The sequence below is a fragment of the Eptatretus burgeri genome, chromosome 14 (genome assembly GCF_056783735.1).
Source record: "Eptatretus burgeri isolate ZD-2024b chromosome 14, Ebu_testis_v1, whole genome shotgun sequence".
Classification (NCBI taxonomy): Eukaryota; Metazoa; Chordata; class Myxini; order Myxiniformes; family Myxinidae; genus Eptatretus; species Eptatretus burgeri.
Window position 1 is genome coordinate 25797106 of NC_140974.1, and position 22860 is coordinate 25819965.

Genomic DNA, 22860 nt, shown 5'->3' on the forward strand with positions numbered 1-22860 from the left:
GTCCTATCCGAACAATGTATCACAAGCACAGTCAAATCCAAACCTTTTATCACATGAACAGTCACATCCAAACCTTTTATCACATGAACAGTCCAATCCGAACCTTTTATCACATGAACAGTCACATCCAAACCTTTTATCACAAGAACAGTCACATCCGAACCTTTTATCACATGAACAGTCCTATCCGAACAATGTATCACAAGCACAGTCAAATCCAAACCTTTTATCACATGAACAGTCACATCCAAACCTTTTATCACATGAACAGTCACATCCAAACCTTTTATCACATGAACAGTCACATCCGAACGTTTTATCACAAGAACAGTCACATCCGAACCTTTTGTCACAAGAACAGTCCAATCCGAACCTTTTATCACATGAACAGTCCAATCCGAACCTTTTATCACATGAACAGTCCTATCCGAACAATGTATCACATGAACAGTCACATCCAAACCTTTTATCACATGAACAGTCAAATCTGAACCTTTTATCACATGAACAGTCACATCCAAACCTTTTATCATATGAACAATCACATCCAAACCTTTTATCATATGAACAATCACATCCAAACCTTTTATCACATTTATTCCCTCTAAACAACAGGTTTGGGGCTAACTACAAATGTACTTAAGAGATATCTCACCTACGGGACCTGAATGGTGGTTTGCGAATTTCCACAGCCGTAACACTACCCCACAAATCACATCCAAACCTTTTATCACATGAACAATCACATCCAAACCTTTTATCACATGAACAATCACATCCGAACCTTTTATCACAAGAACAGTCACATCCGAACCTTTTATCACATGAACAGTCCAATCCGAACCTTTTAATCACAAGAACAGTCCAATCTGAATCTTTTATCACAAGAACAGTCCAATCCGAACCTTTTATCACATGAACAGTCCAATCCGAACCTTTTATCACATGAACAGTCACATCCAAACCTTTTATCACAAGAACAGTCCAATCCGAACCTTTTATCACATGAACAGTCCTATCCGAACAATGTATCACAAGCACAGTCAAATCCAAACCTTTTATCACATGAACAGTCACATCCAAACCTTTTATCACATGAACAGTCACATCCAAACCTTTTATCACATGAACAGTCACATCCGAACGTTTTATCACAAGAACAGTCACATCCGAACCTTTTATCACATGAACAGTCCAATCCGAACCTTTTATCACATGAACAGTCCTATCCGAACAATGTATCACAAGCACAGTCAAATCCAAACCTTTTATCACATGAACAGTCACATCCAAACCTTTTATCACATGAACAGTCCAATCCGAACCTTTTATCACATGAACAGTCACATCCAAACCTTTTATCACAAGAACAGTCCAATCCGAACCTTTTATCACATGAACAGTCCTATCCGAACAATGTATCACAAGCACAGTCAAATCCAAACCTTTTATCACATGAACAGTCACATCCAAACCTTTTATCACATGAACAGTCACATCCAAACCTTTTATCACATGAACAGTCACATCCGAACGTTTTATCACAAAAACAGTCACATCCGAACCTTTTGTCACAAGAACAGTCCAATCCGAACCTTTTATCACATGAACAGTCCAATCCGAACCTTTTATCACATGAACAGTCACATCCGAACCTTTTATCACTTGAACAGTCCTATCCGAACAATGTATCACATGAACAGTCACATCCAAACCTTTTATCACATGAACAGTCACATCCAAACCTTTTATCACATGAACAGTCACATCCGAACGTTTTATCACAAGAACAGTCACATCCGAACCTTTTGTCACAAGAACAGTCCAATCCAAACCTTTTATCACAAGAACAGTCACATCCAAACCTTTTATCACAAGAACAGTCCAATCCGAACCTTTTATCACATGAACAGTCACATCCAAACCTTTTATCACAAGAACAGTCCAATCCGAACCTTTTATCACATGAACAGTCACATCCAAACCTTTTATCATAAGAACAGTCCAATCCGAACCTTTTATCACATGAACAGTCACATCCGAACGTTTTATCACATGAACAGTCACATCCAAACCTTTTATCACAAGAACAGTCCAATCCGAACCTTTTATCACAAGAACAGTCACATCCAAACCTTTTATCATAAGAACAGTCCAATCCGAACCTTTTATCACAAGAACAGTCACATCCAAACCTTTTATCACATGAACAGTCACATCCGAACGTTTTATCACAAGAACAGTCACATCCGAACCTTTTATCACAAGAACAGTCCAATCCGAACCTTTTATCACATGAACAGTCACATCCAAACCTTTTATCACATGAACAGTCCAACCCGAACCTTTTATCACATGAACAGTCACATCCAAACCTTTTATCACAAGAAACAGTCCAATCCGAACCTTTTATGACATGAACAGTCACATCCAAACCTTTTATCACAAGGACAGTCCAATCTGAACCTTTTATCACAAGGACAGTCCAATCCGAACCTTTTATCACATGAACAGTCCTATCCGAACAATGTATCACAAGAACAGTCAAATCGAAACCTTTTATCACATGAACAGTCCTATCCGAACCTTTTATCACTTGAACAGTCCTATCCGAACCTTTTATCACTTGAACAGTCCTATCCGAACCTTTTATCACATGAACAGTCCTATCCGAACCTTTTATCACTTGAACAGTCCTATCCGAACCTTTTATCACTTGAACAGTCCTATCCGAACCTTTTATCACATGAACAGTCCTATCCGAACCTTTTATCACTTGAACAGTCCTATCCGAACCATGCACCACACGGACAGTCACATCCAAACCTTTTATCACAAGAACAGTCAAATATGAACCTTAAATCACATGAAGAGTCTTCTCCAAATCATGTGTCACAAGAACAGTCCTATCTGATCCTTTTATCATTTGAACAGTCCTATCCCAACCTTTTATCACACGAACAGTGAAATCTGAACCTTTTATCACATGAATAGTCCAATTAAAGGCGAAAATGCGAATGTCATTACCTTTTTCTTTTTTTAAGCAGGTTTGAGGCTGGGTTAGGGTTAGCAAAGCTATTAGCTCTTACTAGAATCGCTTTGTTATTTGAAAAACTTTAAAACAAAAGTAATTTACCTTTGTGATTTATTGCACACATGAGAATCCAAAAACGTAATCATAATGTAAATTGTGCTAAAAGGAATACAGCTACGAGTCTTTCCATGTATTTTTTATTCGACTCGTATAAAAGATTTCTTTTAAGATGGTAAATGTCCTTCGATGACCCGTTTCGACATCATGCATAACAGAGCATGAAACAAAACGTACACACTTATAATCCTGAATACTTCATTAAATTGGCACTTTTTGTTACTTTTCTTTTTATTCACCTTTTATGATTAATTGTGAAGCATAATATCGTGCAAAAATAACATCCACGAATACCAAAATAAAGAGACCGCTCAACTGGGCTCGTTTGCTCATTCTGTCAACAAGCTGGAGGTTTTTTTTTGGTGAAACGCTATTTACAAAACCTGCTACACGATCTTCAAATGAACGCCCCGTACACAGAGCGCCCTTGGATTTGCATAAGACAGAAGTGTGACAAAATAGTATCCGTATTAATTGTGGGTGAGCTTTAAAAAGCCATTTGTTTGAGTCTTAACCCCCGTCCCCAACCCCACCGTAGTCACCCACACGTCCCACCCCATCTTCACGCCCCACGCCTTCTCGCCCACCCTCTTCCCATGATATCGTGAATTAGGATAAATTTGTGGAGGCTGTTATAAATCAAAATAATCCTTTTCTGCATGCTTTTCAGCACCATAGGTTTTACCTCATTGAATACGACTCGATTGATGTCTGGTATAAACCGGGGTCAAAAAAACAAAAACATGATTTTTAAATTAATTGTGAATTGCAAAGAGAAACATCATTGACTCTCGTTCTATTCCATCGAATTTTCCAAATACATTGAAAAAAAAGAAGCAATATATTCCCACTGTTTAATGCCATTAATAAATCGTTTGTATAAAGCTGATGATATCCTGCACGTATGTACAGGTAGCCGTCTGTCTCCTTCTACCGATCACAGTTACGTTTCCTTGGTATAAGTATGTAAATCTCCTTGTAACGATCACAGGTAACCATCTCCTCGTAACAATCACATTTAGATATGGAGTGAGCTGTTAGGATTTTGATGAGAGGGTGAGTGGTTAAGGTTTGGTTTTCTGTGAGCTGTTAGGGTTGCGGTTCTCTCCCAGATGGCATTGTCTCTCCCCGGCTATTCTCTCTGTCTCCTCGATAAGCCTAAACCCCACCGTGGCGGCGGAGTTGCACTTCATATCAAGAATTCAATTTGTCACTGTCTATGTACTGATCTTACCTTTGCCTGGAACTTTCCCTCCACTCCCACCTCTTGTTTGTCTACATGTTGTACCGTCCTCCAAACAGTGACGACTCCATATTTATCTTTTTCAGACATGTACAAACTTTTAACCAATCATCCTAACTTTCTCTTCCTTATATGTGGCGATTCCAATTGTTACCAAGCAACTTGGCTGGGTGTTAGTACCTCTCTCACCAGCCACGGCTTTTCAGCAAATGACTTCTGTGACTCCATGGGACAGACTCGATCTGTGAACTTTCCAACTTGGATTTCTCCCAATGGTAAATCTTCCCTTCTGGACTCGGTGATGACAATCTTCCCTGCTCATGTCTCCTGCTCTTCCACCGCTCCAATTAATTTATCTGATCAAATGCTTGTGAGAGTCAACATCTCTGGCTATTCTCAGAGAGCTGCCTCAGTGTAGGCAATTCTGGTATTTCACTCAGACAGATTGGCAGTGACTGCAAGCAGCCATCTCTCTTCAAGACGGGTCTGCTATATCCACTGCCCCTGATGTTAACTCAGCCTGGGAATTCTCTCACAGAAACCTGCTCTCTCTCTTATGCACAGATTCATCCCATCTCATCTTCAGTTATCATACCTTTCTTCTTGCCCATAGTACACTGAATCCTGTGGTGAAGCAGTTGCCTTGAAACAACTACCTTCACTTCCTGGAAAGCAAACCTGTCCAAAGGCAATCTCAGATCATTCCATAAAGCCCACAACAAGTGTGTGTCTAATTTCAGAAGAGCCAGAAAACAATATCTGTCCAACCTCAAGAATGAACTTTCAAACTTTTCTCCCTTCTGTAAAACCTGGTGGCTCCTTATTAAGTTTGTTTCTGGAGTATGCCTCCCTTCCCTCTCTTGAAATGGCATCACAGCCAACTCCGCTTGTGAGAAGGCCGAATGCCCTCAAGTCTGTGTTTGCTTCCAAATATTGTGTCCCCCAAACCCTCGGTCTCGGTACGCATTCTTCCCTGTCATGCTCAACTGCTCCTGGAGTTTCTGGCAACCCTCAACTCTGATTCTGCAACTGGACTGGATGGCATCAGCACAAAATGTGTCCTAAAAACCTGCTCTGCTGTTCTTGCACATCCTCTCTCTGCCCTTTTCACGTTATCATTTGCACAAGATCATCTTTCATCTGCTTGGAAATCAGTCAATATCACTGCGTCACATATAAAAGGTGCAAAAACCGATTCCGTTAACTGTAGGCCTATCAGTTTACTTGCAATCATCAGCCAGGTCGTGGAATCCATCGTCGTTGTTGATATGAAATCCTTCCTTTTGTCCAACATTATGGTTACGATGAAGGTTCGTTTTGGGGTTAAGGTTCGGGTTAAGGTTTGTTGCTCTACATATGCATTTAACATAGATGTATCAATTAAACGCAATATTGACGGTACTCCGTTATGGGAAAACAATGGTTTCATCGTTTGATGATCACTAGTGATGTGGCAGATAGATTTCCACATATCAGTGGCTTTATGAACCATTTACTGGATAGGGTAAATTTTTTTTGTTTTGCTAGACAGTACAGTGCAGTTCGATTGTTACATTATATGATACAGAACCATAAGTTCATTTGCCACTTTTTTCAACGTGCATAGAAAACAGTGCAATTGCGACAAAGCCATGAAAGGGTATAAAATAAATCCAATAAAGGGGTAGCAAGTGTTATAACAACGAAATGAAACTAAGCCAATTCAATCAAGGCACATAGCAGCTGACAGAGCTCACACTAGGGCATCCTGTTGATCGGAATCAAAAAAAGAAAACCATGCAATGCCTAGCAGACGCTCCATTGCGGCGTTTCTGTAAACAAGCCATATGTACAACTCTCATTGCATTTCTTGTAAATCACGCCATTGCTTTGTGTGCGAAAATGTGGAATTGTTAGATCAAAAATTTCAATGTGATTTTCACAACTCGATGTAACAATCAATTGCTTTTGGTGGGTTCCCTGTATTTACACTCATGAGTTGAAAACATAATCCGTGTGAGCTGGTTACGAGGGATGGCCATGGAAATAAGACAGAAAACTATTCCGATGATGGATATTCATTGAAAAAAAAAATAACTAAGACGAGCCATAAGCATGCTTCAAGATTTCTGATTTGCTTTATTTACATTGTATTATTTTTGTCGCTTTCGCAGTTTGTTTCCTTGAAGATGCGAGAACACGTTTCCTTGTAAATCAACTTCTTCAAAACTCCTATCTTATATGTTATAAAGTTTGTCGCATCGATCCACTTGAAACAGAGATTTGAGCTTGTGTTCTTGTTCGGCATTCAATCGAGTAGCAATTACACAGTTGAGTAAGTTGCGTGGACTTTAAGATAAAATATTCCAATTTAGTATCCGTTAGGAAACCAGTGTTTAACAATGGATAATTTCCCATCTATTCTCTGTGGCTTTGAATGTGCAGTCTTGTGGCCAAAGCTATTCATCCACCGGTGGCCACGAAGTGGTGTTGGTTGGATAGGAAGGCAGGAAGGGTCAGTCCATACTACGCGGCCTTCAGCCGACTGCTCACGCTCCCACCGTTCATAGCCAATGGCATCGCCGAGACCCGTGTCACACTGTGCAGCATCAGCGGGGAATCACCAACATTGTGCAGTGATGGCTCCCTGTACATAGCCACTGAGAAAGAAGGAAAGAGAAAGATAAATAGGGAGAAAAAGGGAGTGAGGGGTGATGGGGGGACTAATAAAAACCCTAATGCTGATTGCTATTTATGAGACTCCATTTGGTGCACATCTTCAGAACCGTACATGAATGTGCATTTCCTCAGCACCGTACACACTCAGCGTGCCAACATTTTACAGGCATCTTACACTAAATGTAAGCGAAGTTTCATACAATAGGTCTATCTGGAAAATGAAGCAACAGTCATTGCATCAGGGATATCAGAGTTACTACTTCTCCATCTTGTTTTCAAACACACATCTTTCTCTGACACTGTAATACAAGTCAAGGGTTTGGTTCTGACACTTAGAAAAGGGACAAAACCAACCTTTTTGACTTGAATTATTTTGTTGTTTTAGACTAATTTAAGGCTCACAGAGCAATAGCTTGATGTACACACATCTCGTTTCTTCATTTTCTGTTCTTGACAATTCTATCTCTCACACACACACACACACACACACACACACACACACACACACACACACACACACACACACACACACACACACACACACACACACACACACACACACACACACACACACACACACACACCTATTATAGTTATCACAATATGTTGCAATTTTTTGTTGGAAATTAGTTGTGTGACTACCCTGAGGGGAGAACAAAATAGTTTTTGGCAAGTGCTGGCACCCTGAACAAATTACAAACTCCTGCTCTAACCAACTTAGAGTAACGTCATGCTTTTCACACCTCTAATTCAAGCCAGCTTGTGAAAGACTTGGGCTGACCCCACAAAAAGGTGGCGATAATTGTGGCTGTGAAAGAACAAAAATGTTGTGCAATTGAGATATATTCTTCAAAAGGCTCGAAATTTGTCCATTAAAACGCTGTTGTAATAGCAAAGGCTGCCAGCATGATCATGGGAAATGAAAGGAAAACATTCATCTTGCATATCATGTGCAAGGTACCTTCCTCAAAACTGTATCAAATACCAAATGCCTTCGATATATAACACAGCAAAGACTGAAAAGTGCATCTGAACAAGTGACATGATGCTGGAATCGCAAGTTCAAATCACATGTGCTGTGTCCATTGCAAACTAATGTCCTTGCAATTCATGTGGTGGAGAGCAGCTCAGGATTTGTGCTTGCTCTTTGGAAGAGAGCTGCGTAGAGCATGATGAAACCAGCATTTCAAGTTACCTTCAACAGGTTTTGGAATGAAATGGGATGCTGCCTTCGTTTTCTTGACATGGTTTCCCTTCATCACATGGCCTTCATGGTTGAGACCAAGGAACCACGAACGACCAGATTCATGCTGCTTGTAAAGAGTCGATGAGTAAATGACGTAATAATTCTGGTACACCGACTCTTTAAATTTGCACTCTGGAGTAAACCGATCCTGCATGCATCACAAAAACCAACATAATCAATCAAAACAAGGTTCATCACCAGCTTGGTACCTTATTAGCAATTACAAGGAATTTTAATGCAGGCAGAGGACATGAGACCCATCAAGAAGAATCACTTTTTAAATTCGAGTATCTGGATCTTCACTAAATTCTAACAAATTTGTTCTTGTCACACACCCAGCCTACCCACCAAATTTAGTCTGAATCCATCCATAACCTTTTGAGATATCCTGCTCACAGACAGACAGACAGACAGACAAACAGACAGCCAGACAGAGGCAGGCAGGGGTAAAAATATAACCTTCATCCACCTTTGCTGGTGGAGGTAACAATGTATCAAAAAAGAAAGATGCTAACTTAATACATTGTTGTTGCTTTGTATGCAACCTGTGGTTGCTGGTTGCATCATATTCTAGAAGCACAGCTGTGCCACCAATGCAGTACCCACGGCCATTAAGTTAATACTCATTTTGCCAACCTCAGAAAGATGACAGGCTGACATCAACCCCCCTGGTGTTGGTTCAATGGGTATCTCACACACACACACACACACACACACACACACACACACACACACACACACACACACACACACACACACACACACACACACACACACACACACACACACACACACGTTTTTGGCAAGTGCTGGCACCCTGAACAAATTACAAACTCCTGCTCGAACCAACTTAGAGTAACGTCATGCTATTCACACCTCTAATTCAAGCCAGCTTGTGAAAGACTTGGGTTAACCCCCTGGTATTGGTTCAATGGCAGACTGGGGCTTGAACTCAAGACCCTAAGATCTTAAACTAGCCACCTTAACCATGAAGCCAACATCAGGATTGCTAACTTATCATCATGGAGTATGATCGTATTCCACATGTAGGGATGGCATGGGAAACAAGAAAAAGAGCAATCAGAGATTGCAGACCCTCGCCAGGACTTGTTTTGTGTGGCGTATTTTGAGTGGCGTTTGTTTACTGGTGGTTACGTAATTAATAGACATACACTACCGGTCAAAAGTTTTAGAACACCCCCATTTTTCCAGTTTTTACTGAAATTTAAGCAGTTCAAGTCCAGTGAATAACCTGAAATGGTAGAAAGCTAAGCAGTAAACTGCCAGAGGTGAAAAAAATAGTTTAGGTTACCAAAAACTGAAAAGTAATGCAAATTTCAGAGTTGTTAAAAAGGTCCTTTTTGGGGAACAAGTAATGGGTTGGCAACTGCAGCTGTTCTGCAGCAATGGAAGTAAATTAAGCCTTGAAAGTTGATGCAAACAATCCCTTCAGGTGTCCCAACTTTTGTTGATTAGTTACAAACCCTTTGTCTGTATAAAAGCAGTGTTGGAACAGACTGTGTTTCTACACCATCTGAAGCATTATTTGGACAATATTGTACTGCAGGAAGTAGTATATTGCGATCACAATGGGGAGATAAAGACAATTAACAAAGTAAGACAGACAGACCATTGTACCCCTTCAAAGTGTCGGTCTTTCCTTTAGAGAAATTGCAAAGAAGCCAAGGTGTCAGTGAGTACAGTTTCCTACACCATCAAAAGGCACTTGGAAACTGGAGGAAACTCTGATAGGAAGAGGTCTGGCAGACCCAAAGCCACAACACAATCAGAAGAAAAGTTTCTGAGAGTGAACAGCTTGCGTGATCGGCGGCTCACAGGACAGCAGCTTCAAGCACAGCTTAACACTGGTTGAAGTAAGGAAGTCTCAGTTTCAACTGTGAAGAGAAAACTTTGAGCTGCAGCTTTGACAGGTCGAGTGGCAGTAAGAAAGCCATTGCGAAGATGGCAAAATAATAAAAAGAGGCTTGCCCGGGCCATGAAACATCACCAGTGGACTCCTGAAAACTGGAAGGTCTTATGGACCGATAAATCCAAATTTGAAATCTTCGGTTCATCACGCAGGGTTTTTGTATGCCGTCGAGTAGGTGAAAGGATGGTTCCTCAGTGTGTGACATCAACTGTCAAACATGGAGGAGGAAGCGTGATGATCTGGGGCTCTTTTGCTGGATCCAGAGTCAGCGACTTGCACAGAGTGACTGGCATCCTGAACCAAAAGGGCTCCCACAGCATTTTGCAGCGCCATGCAATACCCTCTGGTCTGTGCCTAGTTGGTTAGGGGTTTATCCTCCAGCAAGATAATGACCCAAAACATACCTCCAGGTGATGTCAGAACTACCTTGTAAGAAAAGAACAAGATGGTAGGCTTCAAATCATGGAATGACCAGCACAGTCTCCAGACTTAAACCCAATCGAGCTGGTTTGGGATGAACTGGACAGAAGGGTGAAAGCAAAGCAACATACAAGTACAACACATTTGTGGGAACTTCTGCAACAGCGTTGGGAAGAACTTTCCGAACAATATTTGATTTCCATTGAAGAAAGATTGCCACGAGTATGTTCGGCTGTTATATCTGCAAAAAGTGGCTACTTTGATGAGTCAAAAATTTAGATTAAATTTTGTTCAACAAAACGATTCCATCATTTCTTTGTTATCTGCAATTGTTTATTTATTCTATGCTTTAATTTCAGAGTACATTGAAACATTAAACTGTTTAAATTTCAGTAAAAACTCGAAAAATGGGGGTGTTCTAAAACTTTTGACTGGTAGTGTAATTATAACTGTCACTTTGTAAATGCTGGCAGTGATGACTGGTTCTGCCATTTCAGCGAAGAAGATTTTTTGAAAGTTTAACAAGAAAAAAAATAAAAGGTTGCCAAATCGTGTCACCGATGACGTCATCAAAAAAATTTGTGGACCGTTTTATCCCGAGATGACCCTCAAAAATGTTCATACATATCGTTTGTGGCATTCTACATATGCAATTATAACGTCATAACGAAGGCACCTATGACGTCATAAAAAAATCACACTTATTCCCCATGATGAGAACTTGCCATGTGCGAACATTCAATTTTTTTCCTTGATGCGGTTTCAGAGATACAGAGGTCCAAAGTTTTTCTGTTTTTCCAACATGGTTGTCATACCACATGACCTATGACATCAAAATTATCATCAAAACATTCTACATAAGTAGTGACACTAATCGTGAAAATGTTGTTTCAATCCGACAAGCGGTTGCGGAGAAAAACACGAAAGTTCTGTCCTGAAAACAATCAAATAAGTACAGTCCTGAATTGGAGTCATCAGAAGGAACCCGAAAAAGCAAAAAGAAAAGATGAAGTCATCAGGAGGAACCTGAATAGGATTCATGTTTCAGCTGTGACTACCTTCAAACCCATCCAGGCACAGCCAAGTGAGCCTTATTAAAAAAAAAACCATCCCCCTCCCCCCCCACACACCAAAAAACTAAATAATTCTGGCTTCCAGACCATGTGTCCGATCAAGTTGAAATTTAAAACATGTATTCCCCATCACTATTCCACATCACATTCCCATATTATTCCCATTCCCAATATAACATATTCCACATCACATTCCCCATCATAAAACATATCATAATTGTGAAGTGTCAGGTCGATTAATTAAGCGGTTCCAGAGAAAACATGATTTAATATTTTCTCAAATCCAATATGGCTGCCAGTAGGGTGAATATACTGGTTCTGGCTCACTTTTCCCTATGTAAATGAATGGAGGATTTTCAGCGATTCCCTTTTTTTTTCCCTAAAAATAAACCCCCTTTTTATCCCAAGGTATATTTATTTGTCTCCCCTTTTCACCAAGGGGCTCTCTATTCAAATAACCCATACAACAAGATAAAGATTTGTTAAAGGTGATTCTAAAGAAATATCTGAAATGTCTAAGCCCCGGGACACTCTTTATCAAATAACCGATGCATATTGTTTAGCTCACTCATTGAACCTATAAATATTTGTTCATTCTCAAATTCCTTCAATAGTTTAATTTTCTTTGCACAATAATCCCCATCCAAAATATTGACAAACAAAACATTTGAATCTTTATATTTTTTAAGATACCCCTTTTGTGCCATTACGAAATTATAAACTTCTCTTAATGCTCTTGTTTGACCACCTCCTGAGCCACAGGTTATTTTTGTTAAGCCCCGCCCACTTTTGCTAAGCCCCGCCCACTTTTGCTAAGCCCCGCCCACTTTTCATGAGGTTTTTTCTAAGCCACGCCCACTTTTTCTAAGCCCCGCCCACCTACTCTTACATCATTTCCAGTTCATCTCTGACTCACAAAGAAAATTCCAGCATGTTATGGTTTTGAAAAAATTGCTCAAAGAATAGAAGGCCTGCATGAGCTTGCCCAGGGAATTTCCACAGGAAACCACACCCAACAGTCTTTCCCTATAAAAGTCTCATGCCCAGGCTCCATTTTAAACATTTTTTTTGCTGGCAATGGTGTGCTGTGTGCTTGCCTGGAACTCTCTGACTTGTATGGAACTAAACCTTCAAGTTGATGAACTGGATTTCAAACCTCTTATCTGTTGAGGTAAGATTTTTATTTTCCTATTTTTAGTTCCTTTTAAACATCGACTCGTTTAATAATTAAATAACTTAATTAATACATTATTATTTTCTCTCACAGGAAATTGTATCTGAAATACAAAATGAAAATACTGCTTTTGCTACAACTTGGGGCGAAATTGTTGGCTTGGTTGAAGACCTTATGAGCGAGCAAGACCTTGAGTGGGATGACTTTGGGGTTCCTTGGAACTCTCTGACTTGTATGGAACTAAACCTTCAAGTTGATGAACTGGATTCAAACCTCTTATCTGTTGAGGTAAGATTTTTATTTTCCTATTTTTAGTTCCTTTTAAACATCGACTCATTTAATAATTAAATAACTTAATTAATACATTATTATTTTCTCTCACAGGAAATTGTATCTGAAATACAAAATGAAAATACTGCTTTTGCTACAACTTTGAGGGAAATTGTTGGCTTGGTTGAAGACCTTATGAGCGACCAAGACCTACAGAACGAGTTCGTCCTTGATGACCCAACCAAAGAGTTATACCTTGGAGACCAGCAAAATCCTGAAAAAGAGTTTTACAGCAATAGTACTCATTGTGAGTTATCAAGACAATACCCACTGAACAAGTTATACCTTGATGAGCCAGAATACAAGTTTTACCTTGGAGACTCACAAATTTTGTAAAAATCAGTAAATGAGTTCTGCCTTGATGGTTTAAATAACTACCTTGGAGACTCAGGAAAAGGGTTCTGCCAAGATGGTTCTAAATATGGGTCCTACCTTGGAGACTCACAAATTTTGAAAAAATCAGTAAATGAGTTCTGCCTTGATGGTTTAAATAACTACCTTGGAGACTCAGGAAAAGGGTTCTGCCAAGATGGTTCTAAATATGGGGACTACCTTGGAGACTCACAAATTTTGAAAAAATCAGGAAATGAGTTATCCTTAAGAGACTTTGTAAGTTGGTTTTACTTTGAATACTTGAAATGTGGGTTCTGGCTTGATAACTCACAATGTGATACATATCTTGGAAACTCAACAGGAATGTGGTTATACCTTAGAGACTTGGAAAGTTGGGTTTATTTTGAAGACTTGAAATGCTACCACTCTTTGGGATCTAAACCTATCAAGAAAATTCTTACTCCCCCTTTCTACGTCATCAAACCTGAAAGCCTTAAAAGACAGAATTGGAAGAAGAGAAAAAAACATAAAAAAATATACATTGTTCGTTCTGGGAAGAAAGTGCAGGCGAACTCCCCCTTTCTACGTTATCAAACCTGAAAGCCTTAAAAGACAGAATTGGAAGAAGAGAAAAAAAACGTAAAAAAAAAATATATATAGGTGGAAATCTCATTTTGAAAAAGACATTGTGTTGGACGAGGATTGAGTTGGGGTTGAGATTTTGAATGTGAGGGTTGGGACACACACACACACACACACACACACACACACACACACACACACACACACACACACACACACACACACACACACACACACACACACACACACACACACACACACACACACACACACACACACACACATCAACAAACAAAAGTTAAGCCTTGACTATTCAGTTGAGGATTCTGTGTTTGGGGTTCACAGATCTAAGAACGTCCCCCTTGACACACACACACACACACACACACACACACACACACACACACACACACACACACACACACACACACACACACACACACACACACACACACACACACACACATCAACAAACAAAGTTAAGCCTTGACTATTCAGTTGAGGATTCTGTGTTTGGGGTTCACAGATCTAAGAACGTCCCCCTTGACACACGCACACACACACGCACACACACATCAACAAACAAAAGTTAAGCCTTGACTATTCAGTTGAGGATTCTGTGTTTGGGGTTCACAGATCTAAGAACGTCCCCCTTGACACACATTATATACTGTAATACACCTCGGACTTGTCCCTCTAGTGTCCACAAAGGTGTATAGTAGGAGGGAGTGAAGGGACAACCCATTGCTCCCATGGATATTATCTGCTTAGTTTTGTCTTTTGTAATTCCTGTGAATAAAATGAACCTAAAATCTCTTCCCCTTCCAAATCATATATTTTATAAGTCCAAGGAACCGTATCTATTACATCAACAATTTAAAAAAGTTCTTTCGTCCATCGTTCAGTAAAACCCTTTTCAAAATGAGATTTCCACCTATATATTCTTACGATATCACCAACTTTGAACTTAGGTTTTCTGACATTAATCTCTTTTTCATATTTTAATTTTGTAAATGTTTCTGATGGTTTCATATTTGTTGACGTGTGAATCGTGTCATTATACTTATCCACAATATCCTGAATAAAAGATGACCATTGTTGTGAACCGAGTTGTGTGAATTTTTTATATAGTCTCTCTTTTAAGGTACGATTAAAACGTTCAACAACAACTGCCTTCCCTTCATTAAAGGTACTGTATAATGTAATACTGTTATTTTTTAGAAAATTCATAAATGTCTTGTCATAAAACTCTCTACCCTCATCAGTCCACAATTTTTTAGGTTTTCTCTTACTTTTATTAAATATCTGTTGAAAAGCTAAATAAGAGTATTACCTGTTTTGTTTTTTAAAGGGACAACCCACGCATATCTACTCCTCAAATCAATAACGGTTAAAGCATACTTGTACCCCTTATCATTATTGAGTTCAATCAAATCAGCAGACCAGATATAATCAACTTCCTTGGAATAAACTTTCCTTCTCTGAAACTTTGTGAATATTGGTTTATGTAATTCATCAGCGAATTGCTCTTCAGTCTTAATGGCATCATTAGAGCCTATAAGTTTTTTTAAATTTCCTAGTCCAAGTTTCAATTTAGCACTGATCATCTTCTTCACAATGAACCGATCAACTTTTTCTCTCAAGGTTGGATTTTTGTATCAGAGACAAATTATACAACATTTCTCTATCGGCTTCATGCTTTTCTTCCAACGTTGTGGTATTCCCATAATCAATATCGTGTCTCATGCACACTTCATCAACTCTATTGATTGGTTTACTCCAGGATTTAGGATTGTCTGCCTCATCTAATCTTTTATCCAAGTTTGTGCCTGGACCACAGAAAGAATACCCTGGAAGATGTAATTCCCCTGGTATTCCAGTAGTTGTAAATTTACTTCCTGATAAAAACTTTTGTATATCTCCTCCGAGTTTGTGTTTGGAGATAAATTGATTTTTTTTTGAACCACACACCGAACATATACCTTTTTGTATAACCCTGTTATTTTTACTTTTAATATATGAAATATTTTTATTATTAGTTTTCTTTTTACATTTGAGACAATAACTCATTTATTTATGAGAAAAATTCCTGCAGAGTGCAAAAACCTTTTTAGTTTCCAACATGCACATTTGAATCTTAATTTTTAAAACATAAAGAATCCTTAGAAATGCCTTCACTCTCTCCTCCATTTATTTAAGAAAAAAAATGAAAAACTTGAATTAAAATACATATCTTGTCGATGTCAATAGTCTTGTCGAAAGTATTGCAAATAGACTTGTCAATTCTTTGTTTTCCTCCTCGGTGGGTTGAGTTATTTTCTGTAATACCACCAATCTTTTTTGAATCTCACTGGTTTCCATATTTTCATATTTATTTAGTCTCGCTCTTTCCTCCCTCTCCTCCCTCTCCTCCCTCTCTCTCTTCTCTCTTTCCTCCCTCTCTCTCTCTTCTCCCTTTCCTCCCCCTCTCTCTTCTCTCTTTCCTCCCTCTCTCTTCTCTCTTTCCTCCCTCTCTCTCTTCTCCTTTTCCTCCTTCTCTTTCTTCTCCCTCTCCTCCTTCTCCTTTTCCTCCTCTTCCCTCTCTTCTTCAACTCCTTCCTCATCCCTTACTATCCTTGAATCGCTTACACCCCATAGAATATTATACATATAGTCATCAGGATTTCTTGTTATTCCTGTATCCAAAATAATTTTTTTTACAACAGGAAACCAATAAAATTTCTTTTGAATTTCTAAAAGAGCCTTACCTTTTCTTAACTTTATAATTTTTCATTATTTAACATTCTAATTAAATCTAAAGTTGTCGGTTTATCAACATCAGCATAATGCCAATCTTTTATTGAAAATACCTCATTCTTATGTTGTAGAACATATTTATTAAAATACCGAATACCCTTTTCTTGAAGGTATGCTTGGACACAGAAATGATAATTTTCTTGAAGCCTTCTTGCTGTCATTTATGTATTAGAAATATATGTTAGAATAATATTATGGCACGAAACACCTCCCCATCTTCCCATAGTTAAATCATTTTGTATTTCCTTACTTATTATATATAATTCTGTTTTTTATGTTTTCATGAGATAAACAAGGGCAAAACCATTATTATATTTACCCTTATTAAATTCTTTTATTTGTTGTTTACTAATCGTGGACCCACAAAACTCATTCTCGATACCAAGTGGATAATATTCTTCCTTACGAGACTGATTTAATTGTTCCAGGTCTTCGAGGTTAATTTTAAATGACCAATTATACCCTAAATCATTCATATCATACCCCCATTGTTCTATTCTCATACAAATGATACGCCCTTCTTTATAAAAATTTATTTTAATTCGAACTGTGAATTCTGTATGACCTGGAGATAATATCAACACTTCTGTATCTTTGGAATACACGGCTGTTTTATTTAAGGATATATATTGAGATAAATCGCTTAATCTCACCAAGTCATTCGCGTCAGTTGGGCTTGGATAATTTTTAATTGAAAAGCATTTTTCATGTTAATATTTTTGGTTATATTATATTTATGTCATTCAGCCTGTGCCTTTGTGTAATAATTTGATAAATCAATATCCAGTTCTTGAGATACACCAAAGATAGAACCATCTTTACCAACATAAGTCATTTATATTAGATTAAAAATAATATCATAAAATTTTTTATTTTTGTTGAGTTGAAATAACACATATAGACATAATTGACCACAACACTTGGAATTTAATTCTTGGACTTGAAATGTTTGATAAACACCATTCTGTAAGAATTTTATGACTTCAACAGGTGGTGGAAGACCAAAACTATCAAAATAATATTTGTCTTGACTATTAAAAATACAAACCCAATGAGAACCGTTCCCATTATTATCTTCTAAGTTCATAATAATATTCTTTGTATGTTTCGGCACATTTGTTAATTCATCTCTCGTACAAATAACCACATTATGAATTTTTAATTTCTTACAATATTTGACAAGTTGTAAATTTGATGTTGTATTCTTTCCAAATTCTTTCAACCACTCATCAATGCTCATTTATTTATTAGAAAGATATAATCCATTACCTCTTTTCGTTAATTTTACACCTGCTTGTGCTATAGAAGAAAGCATATCTCCAACTAACAATCTCGCTTTATCAGGCAGACCTTCAAGTTTTTCAGCAAAATCTACAATTACACCACTTCCACTAATTTGTTTCTCCAACTCTTTGTTATGTCTTTCCAATTCTTTTTGAGCCTGGAGTTGAGCCTTCCTTTCGTTGGCAGTTTTCACTGCTGTTGAAATACCACCCGTCAATGCTCCAACCGCACTAAAACCAGCAAATAAAGGAATTAGAAATCGGAGAAATCCTCCACTCGTCTCTCTTATTGAATATTTTTTCAACATTGGTTTTGTCATTTTAATTTTAAGTGAGCCAGTGTCATTCAAGATTTTAACCTGTTCTCTTGTGAGCAAAACATCAATTCTTACTGCTCCTTTTCTCTGAATTGTATTAACGTTAATCGTACAAGGCTTTTGATTTCGAACACAAGATGATAGTTTATGAAGATTGATTTGATTAACATATACCCCAGTTGGTACTTTGCCACTCATTTATTTAACAAAAAATTATGTGAGACGAATCATCACACCATTATCTGTATTACCGTATTTTCACGACCAAAAGGCGCACCGTGCCAAAAGGCGCAGTCTAAGTTGTGTGTGCCGTTCCTGTATTTGACACACACATAAGGCGCTCCTCACGATAGGGCGCGGGTTTTATATGAATATCCTCTACTACGTACGTCCGCCGTACAACAACACACTCACACAAGCACACAAGTGTGCGTATTTAAAAATAGATCGGGAGCAAAATTGAGTTTGGTTGTGCTTTATTAAAGTATTAGTTACAAAAATACTAAAACAATCAAATACCGGTAATAGTCTTTAATCAAATCCATCGAAATCCTCATCCTCTGTTTCGGAATCGAACTGCGCTAAACCCAACCTAGCAGGTCCACCTTCCTCGCCGTCAGAGTCACTTTCTGCACCGTGCGGCTCCTCCGAAATGATGCCGGCTTTAGCGAAAGCTCGGACAACAGTGCCAGCAGACACGTTAGCCCAGGCATCAACAATCCAGTGGCAAACTGTGGCGTAACTCGCCCGGCACTGCCTTCCACCCTTTGTGAAGCTGTGCTCTCCTTCGGTCATCCACCGCTCCCACGCCGCTCGCAGCCTCACTTTGAACGGCCGGTTCACGCCGATGGCTCGGCTGGATCCGTTTGTCGCAGATGTGCTTGCTGCAGTAGGAGCGGAAGTTTTCCATCATTTCTTGATAATCCGCCGGACGTTGCTGCGCTATCGTAGTCCTGGTCCGGATGGAAAAATGGCACCGTTTCATGAAGCGAAAGCACCAAGACGGACCTCCGTGGAAATGTTCGATTTTCATTTCCTCCGCTATCGATACTGCCTTCAGTCGGATCGTGACCGTCGAAACGCTCCTCCCACTTGCTCTTTGCTCAACGATCCACTGCTCAAGTCTTTCCTCCAACTCTGGCCACCTCGCCTTGTTTCCACGGAAACTCAGCTGCGTCTTCTTCACCTGTCGCAGCTCGTTTTCCAGCTTCCTCCACTTTCGAACCATCGACTCGTTGATCTGGAAATTCCTCGCCGCGGCTCGATTCCCATGTTCCTCCGCATAGCTGATCGCCTTCAGTTTAAACTGAGCTTCATAAGCGTGTCTCTTTGCCATTTTCGGGGTTGTTAAAACAGCAATGTTCTGCATACCGCACATACCTGTTCTTTTATACACACAAAGGGCGCACTGCACTATAGGGCGCGTCGCACATTTTGACAAAAATCTAAGACGTTTATATGCGCCTTATAGTCGTGAAAATACGGTAATCTGCAATTCTGTTTCTTCCAAAAGCAAACAATATGTATCAACTTCTTCACTCTCTCCTCTTTCAATGTATAGGGAAGTATCCACTCGATTAGACTTTATAGTTTCCTTTTGAGCGCTCAGGTCAAACGCATAGATTGTATACAAACTTTTAAATGCTGTCATATCCAAAATAGGTTCTTTATTTCCATTACTTTCACACACCTTTTGGTAAGACTTGTATGCTTCAGCAAAATCATTTTTTTCCCAATTAATTTCCAATCTATCTCGTGGATAAAATGTTCCATCTAGAGAAACGCGAAGTTGTTTCACCTTAGCATTATCACTCAATGCATTATTCTTATCAGTCGCAGTATCACCATCTGGCTTTTTAAAAATGATCCACAGATATCGTGGCTTTCCTTCCAGAACACCCAAATTCCATGTGTAAGTAGTTTGGTTGAGTTTAACGTGTTGACATCTTCTTTTGAGGTATGATACACTGAGTGGTTTCTTTGAGTTAAGTCTTCTCGCATCCATAGATGCGAGTCCAAGTCTCGCATCCATAGAGCAAGACTGGAAGCACCAAGGACCTGAAGACTCGCACTTTCGTCCTCCCGCACAGGTACCGGCAGCGCCACACCCCATGATCCAGTGAATCCATGACTCCCCAGGCCCGACCCAGACATCTATTGACCTCTGACTCACAGCCAGCAGAGACATGAATATCACTGCCAAGGCAAGTTAATCTCTCCACGACCTCAACATCCTCACCACAAACAGACACAGACAGGACAGCAGCATCCAAGATGTCATTGAAAGCCTGGATCTTAGTTTTGACCCAAGAAACCCGTAATCCCAGCGGCTCCGACTCCTCATTCACCACCTCGAGGGCCCCCAAAAGCATATCTAAAGTCTCCGCAAAGATGACTGCATCATCTGCGAAAGCAAGGTCCACGATTTTGACATTCCCAAACGATGCACCGCAGCTTGATCTTTCCGACATTCTCCCCAAAATCCAGTCCATACAAGTGCTGAAAAGTGTGGGGGCCAGTCCACACCCCTGACGAACTCCAGTAACAACTGGAAATAAGTCATAGATGGTACCACCACACGTCACAGGACTCTCCGTACCAGAGTAGAGTTCAGACATCAGATCGATCAGTTTTGGTGGCACCCCACGAAGACCAAGAATCCTCCAGAGGGCATCCTGATTCACTAAATCGAACGCTTTACAGAGATCAACATAGGCTGCAAGCAGCCCCTGCCGAAACGCTCATCTGCGTTCGGTGAGGGCCCGAAGAACAAGGATACGGTCAATCATTGACCTCTTTGGTGTAAAGCCTGACTGCTCTGGACGCTGGTGCTCAAGCAGATGGTGGCGAACCCTATCAAGAATTATCTGAGCAAAGACCTTGCCCGGCACTCAGAGCAACGTCACCCCTCGGTAGTTGTTACAGTCTTGGCGATCACCCTTCCCTTTCCAGAGAGGGACAACAAGGCCCCTCTTCCAATCAGTTGGGATGATGCCTGTGTTCCAGGCAGAGCACAAAACTGCATGCAACGACACGAGTGCAGCATTTCCACCAGCCTTGAGAAGTTCAGCATGGATGCCACAGATCCCTGGAGCTTTACCCTGTTTCAACCGGTTCACCGCAGCCCGTGTTTCCACAAGCGAAGGTGGACCACAATTGATTGGAGGGTCAGCAACAGGGATTGTAACACCATTGACGTCCAACTCGACAGCTGGTGGATCAGCCTGGTACAACCGTTCAAAGTAACCGGCCCAGCGAGCCTTCACTTCAGACTCCTCTGTTAAGAGCCTACCACTCTCTACTCTAACTGCAGTGCTCCGAGGGATGGGCTTGAATGAACGCAATGCGCGAATTCCCATGTAAGCAGGATGAGAATCACCTGTCCACAGGTGATGCTCTACCCCCTCACAGATTCCTCGCCTCCTTGTCCACCCTTAGTGCACGTACAGTTTTACGCCTCAGCTCCCTGAACAGCTCAGCTCTGCCATTCAGCCTGGTCCTGCGACTCTGGTCAATGGTATCCAGTGTCCCTTCAGACAAAATTCTTATTTGCCCTATGGTGAGTTCGAAGACATTCACCGGCAACATCAAGGGGGGTAGTCTTGAAGGTAATCCATAACTCTTCAGGACCCCCCAAAGCACCCAGACCTCCCAAATCTCCACTCGGCTTGTTCGCAAACTCCTCAGCTACCCTCTCATCCTTGAGTTTGCCAAAATCCAGCCTATGTTGGGATGGTACCACTCTCCTGGATTTAAGGTGCAACTTCAGAGTTATTACAACTAGCCGGTGGTCAGTATTGAGGAACTGAGCAATCCAGTAGACCCTGCAGTTGTGGATCATCCTCCAGCGACCGTCAATGAGGACATGGTCAATCTCCTTTGCCACACCGCCAGCGTTGGAATACCAAGTCCAGCGATGAGCTTGTGGGCGCTGAAACCATGAACCGGCCACCCTAAGTACACGACTTCTTGTAAAGTCAAGGAACTTAGTGCTATTCTGGTTCGTAGTTCCTGACCCATGGGGACCAAAACATGTCTAATAACCATCCCTATCAGTTCCAGTCGATGCATTGAAATCCCCCAAGACTTGAAGTGTATCTCGTCTGGAGCACTGATCAACCAGACTCGAGCGTAGCGTAGAATGCATCCTTCACGGTGAGGTCACTCCGCTCAGTCGGAGCATAAACAGAGACCAGGGAAATGACACTGAAGGAGTGACGAATCCTTAATCTCATAATATGCTCGTTGACCGGTGTTACCTCAATTATCATTGGAGTCAGCTTATTGGACACAGCAACAGCAACTCCTTGGGCATGGTAACCAT

At 40.2% G+C, this 22860-nt stretch overlaps 1 protein-coding gene and 1 long non-coding RNA gene across 4 annotated transcripts in view; one reads left to right on the plus strand and one right to left on the minus strand.

Moving 5' to 3' along the window:
• Positions 1-3128: 3128 nt before the first annotated feature.
• The window catches only part of LOC147012828 (fibroblast growth factor 12-like), a 158937-nt gene continuing 139205 nt past the window's right edge, over positions 3129-22860 (minus strand). For all 3 annotated transcript variants that reach the window (XM_085854100.1, XM_085854099.1, XM_085854101.1), the window contains exons 4-5: positions 8248-8446; positions 3129-7033 (exon numbers count right to left, since the gene is read on the minus strand). In XM_085854100.1, coding sequence (XP_085710226.1) covers positions 6900-7033; positions 8248-8446 — 333 coding nt within the window. In that variant the 3' untranslated portion in view covers positions 3129-6899. The remainder of the gene's footprint in view (positions 7034-8247; positions 8447-22860) is intronic.
• LOC147012829 (uncharacterized) lies at positions 12981-14604 on the plus strand. The gene is made up of 2 exons (XR_015051077.1): positions 12981-13183; positions 13280-14604. It is a non-coding gene; the product is annotated as an uncharacterized LOC147012829 (long non-coding RNA).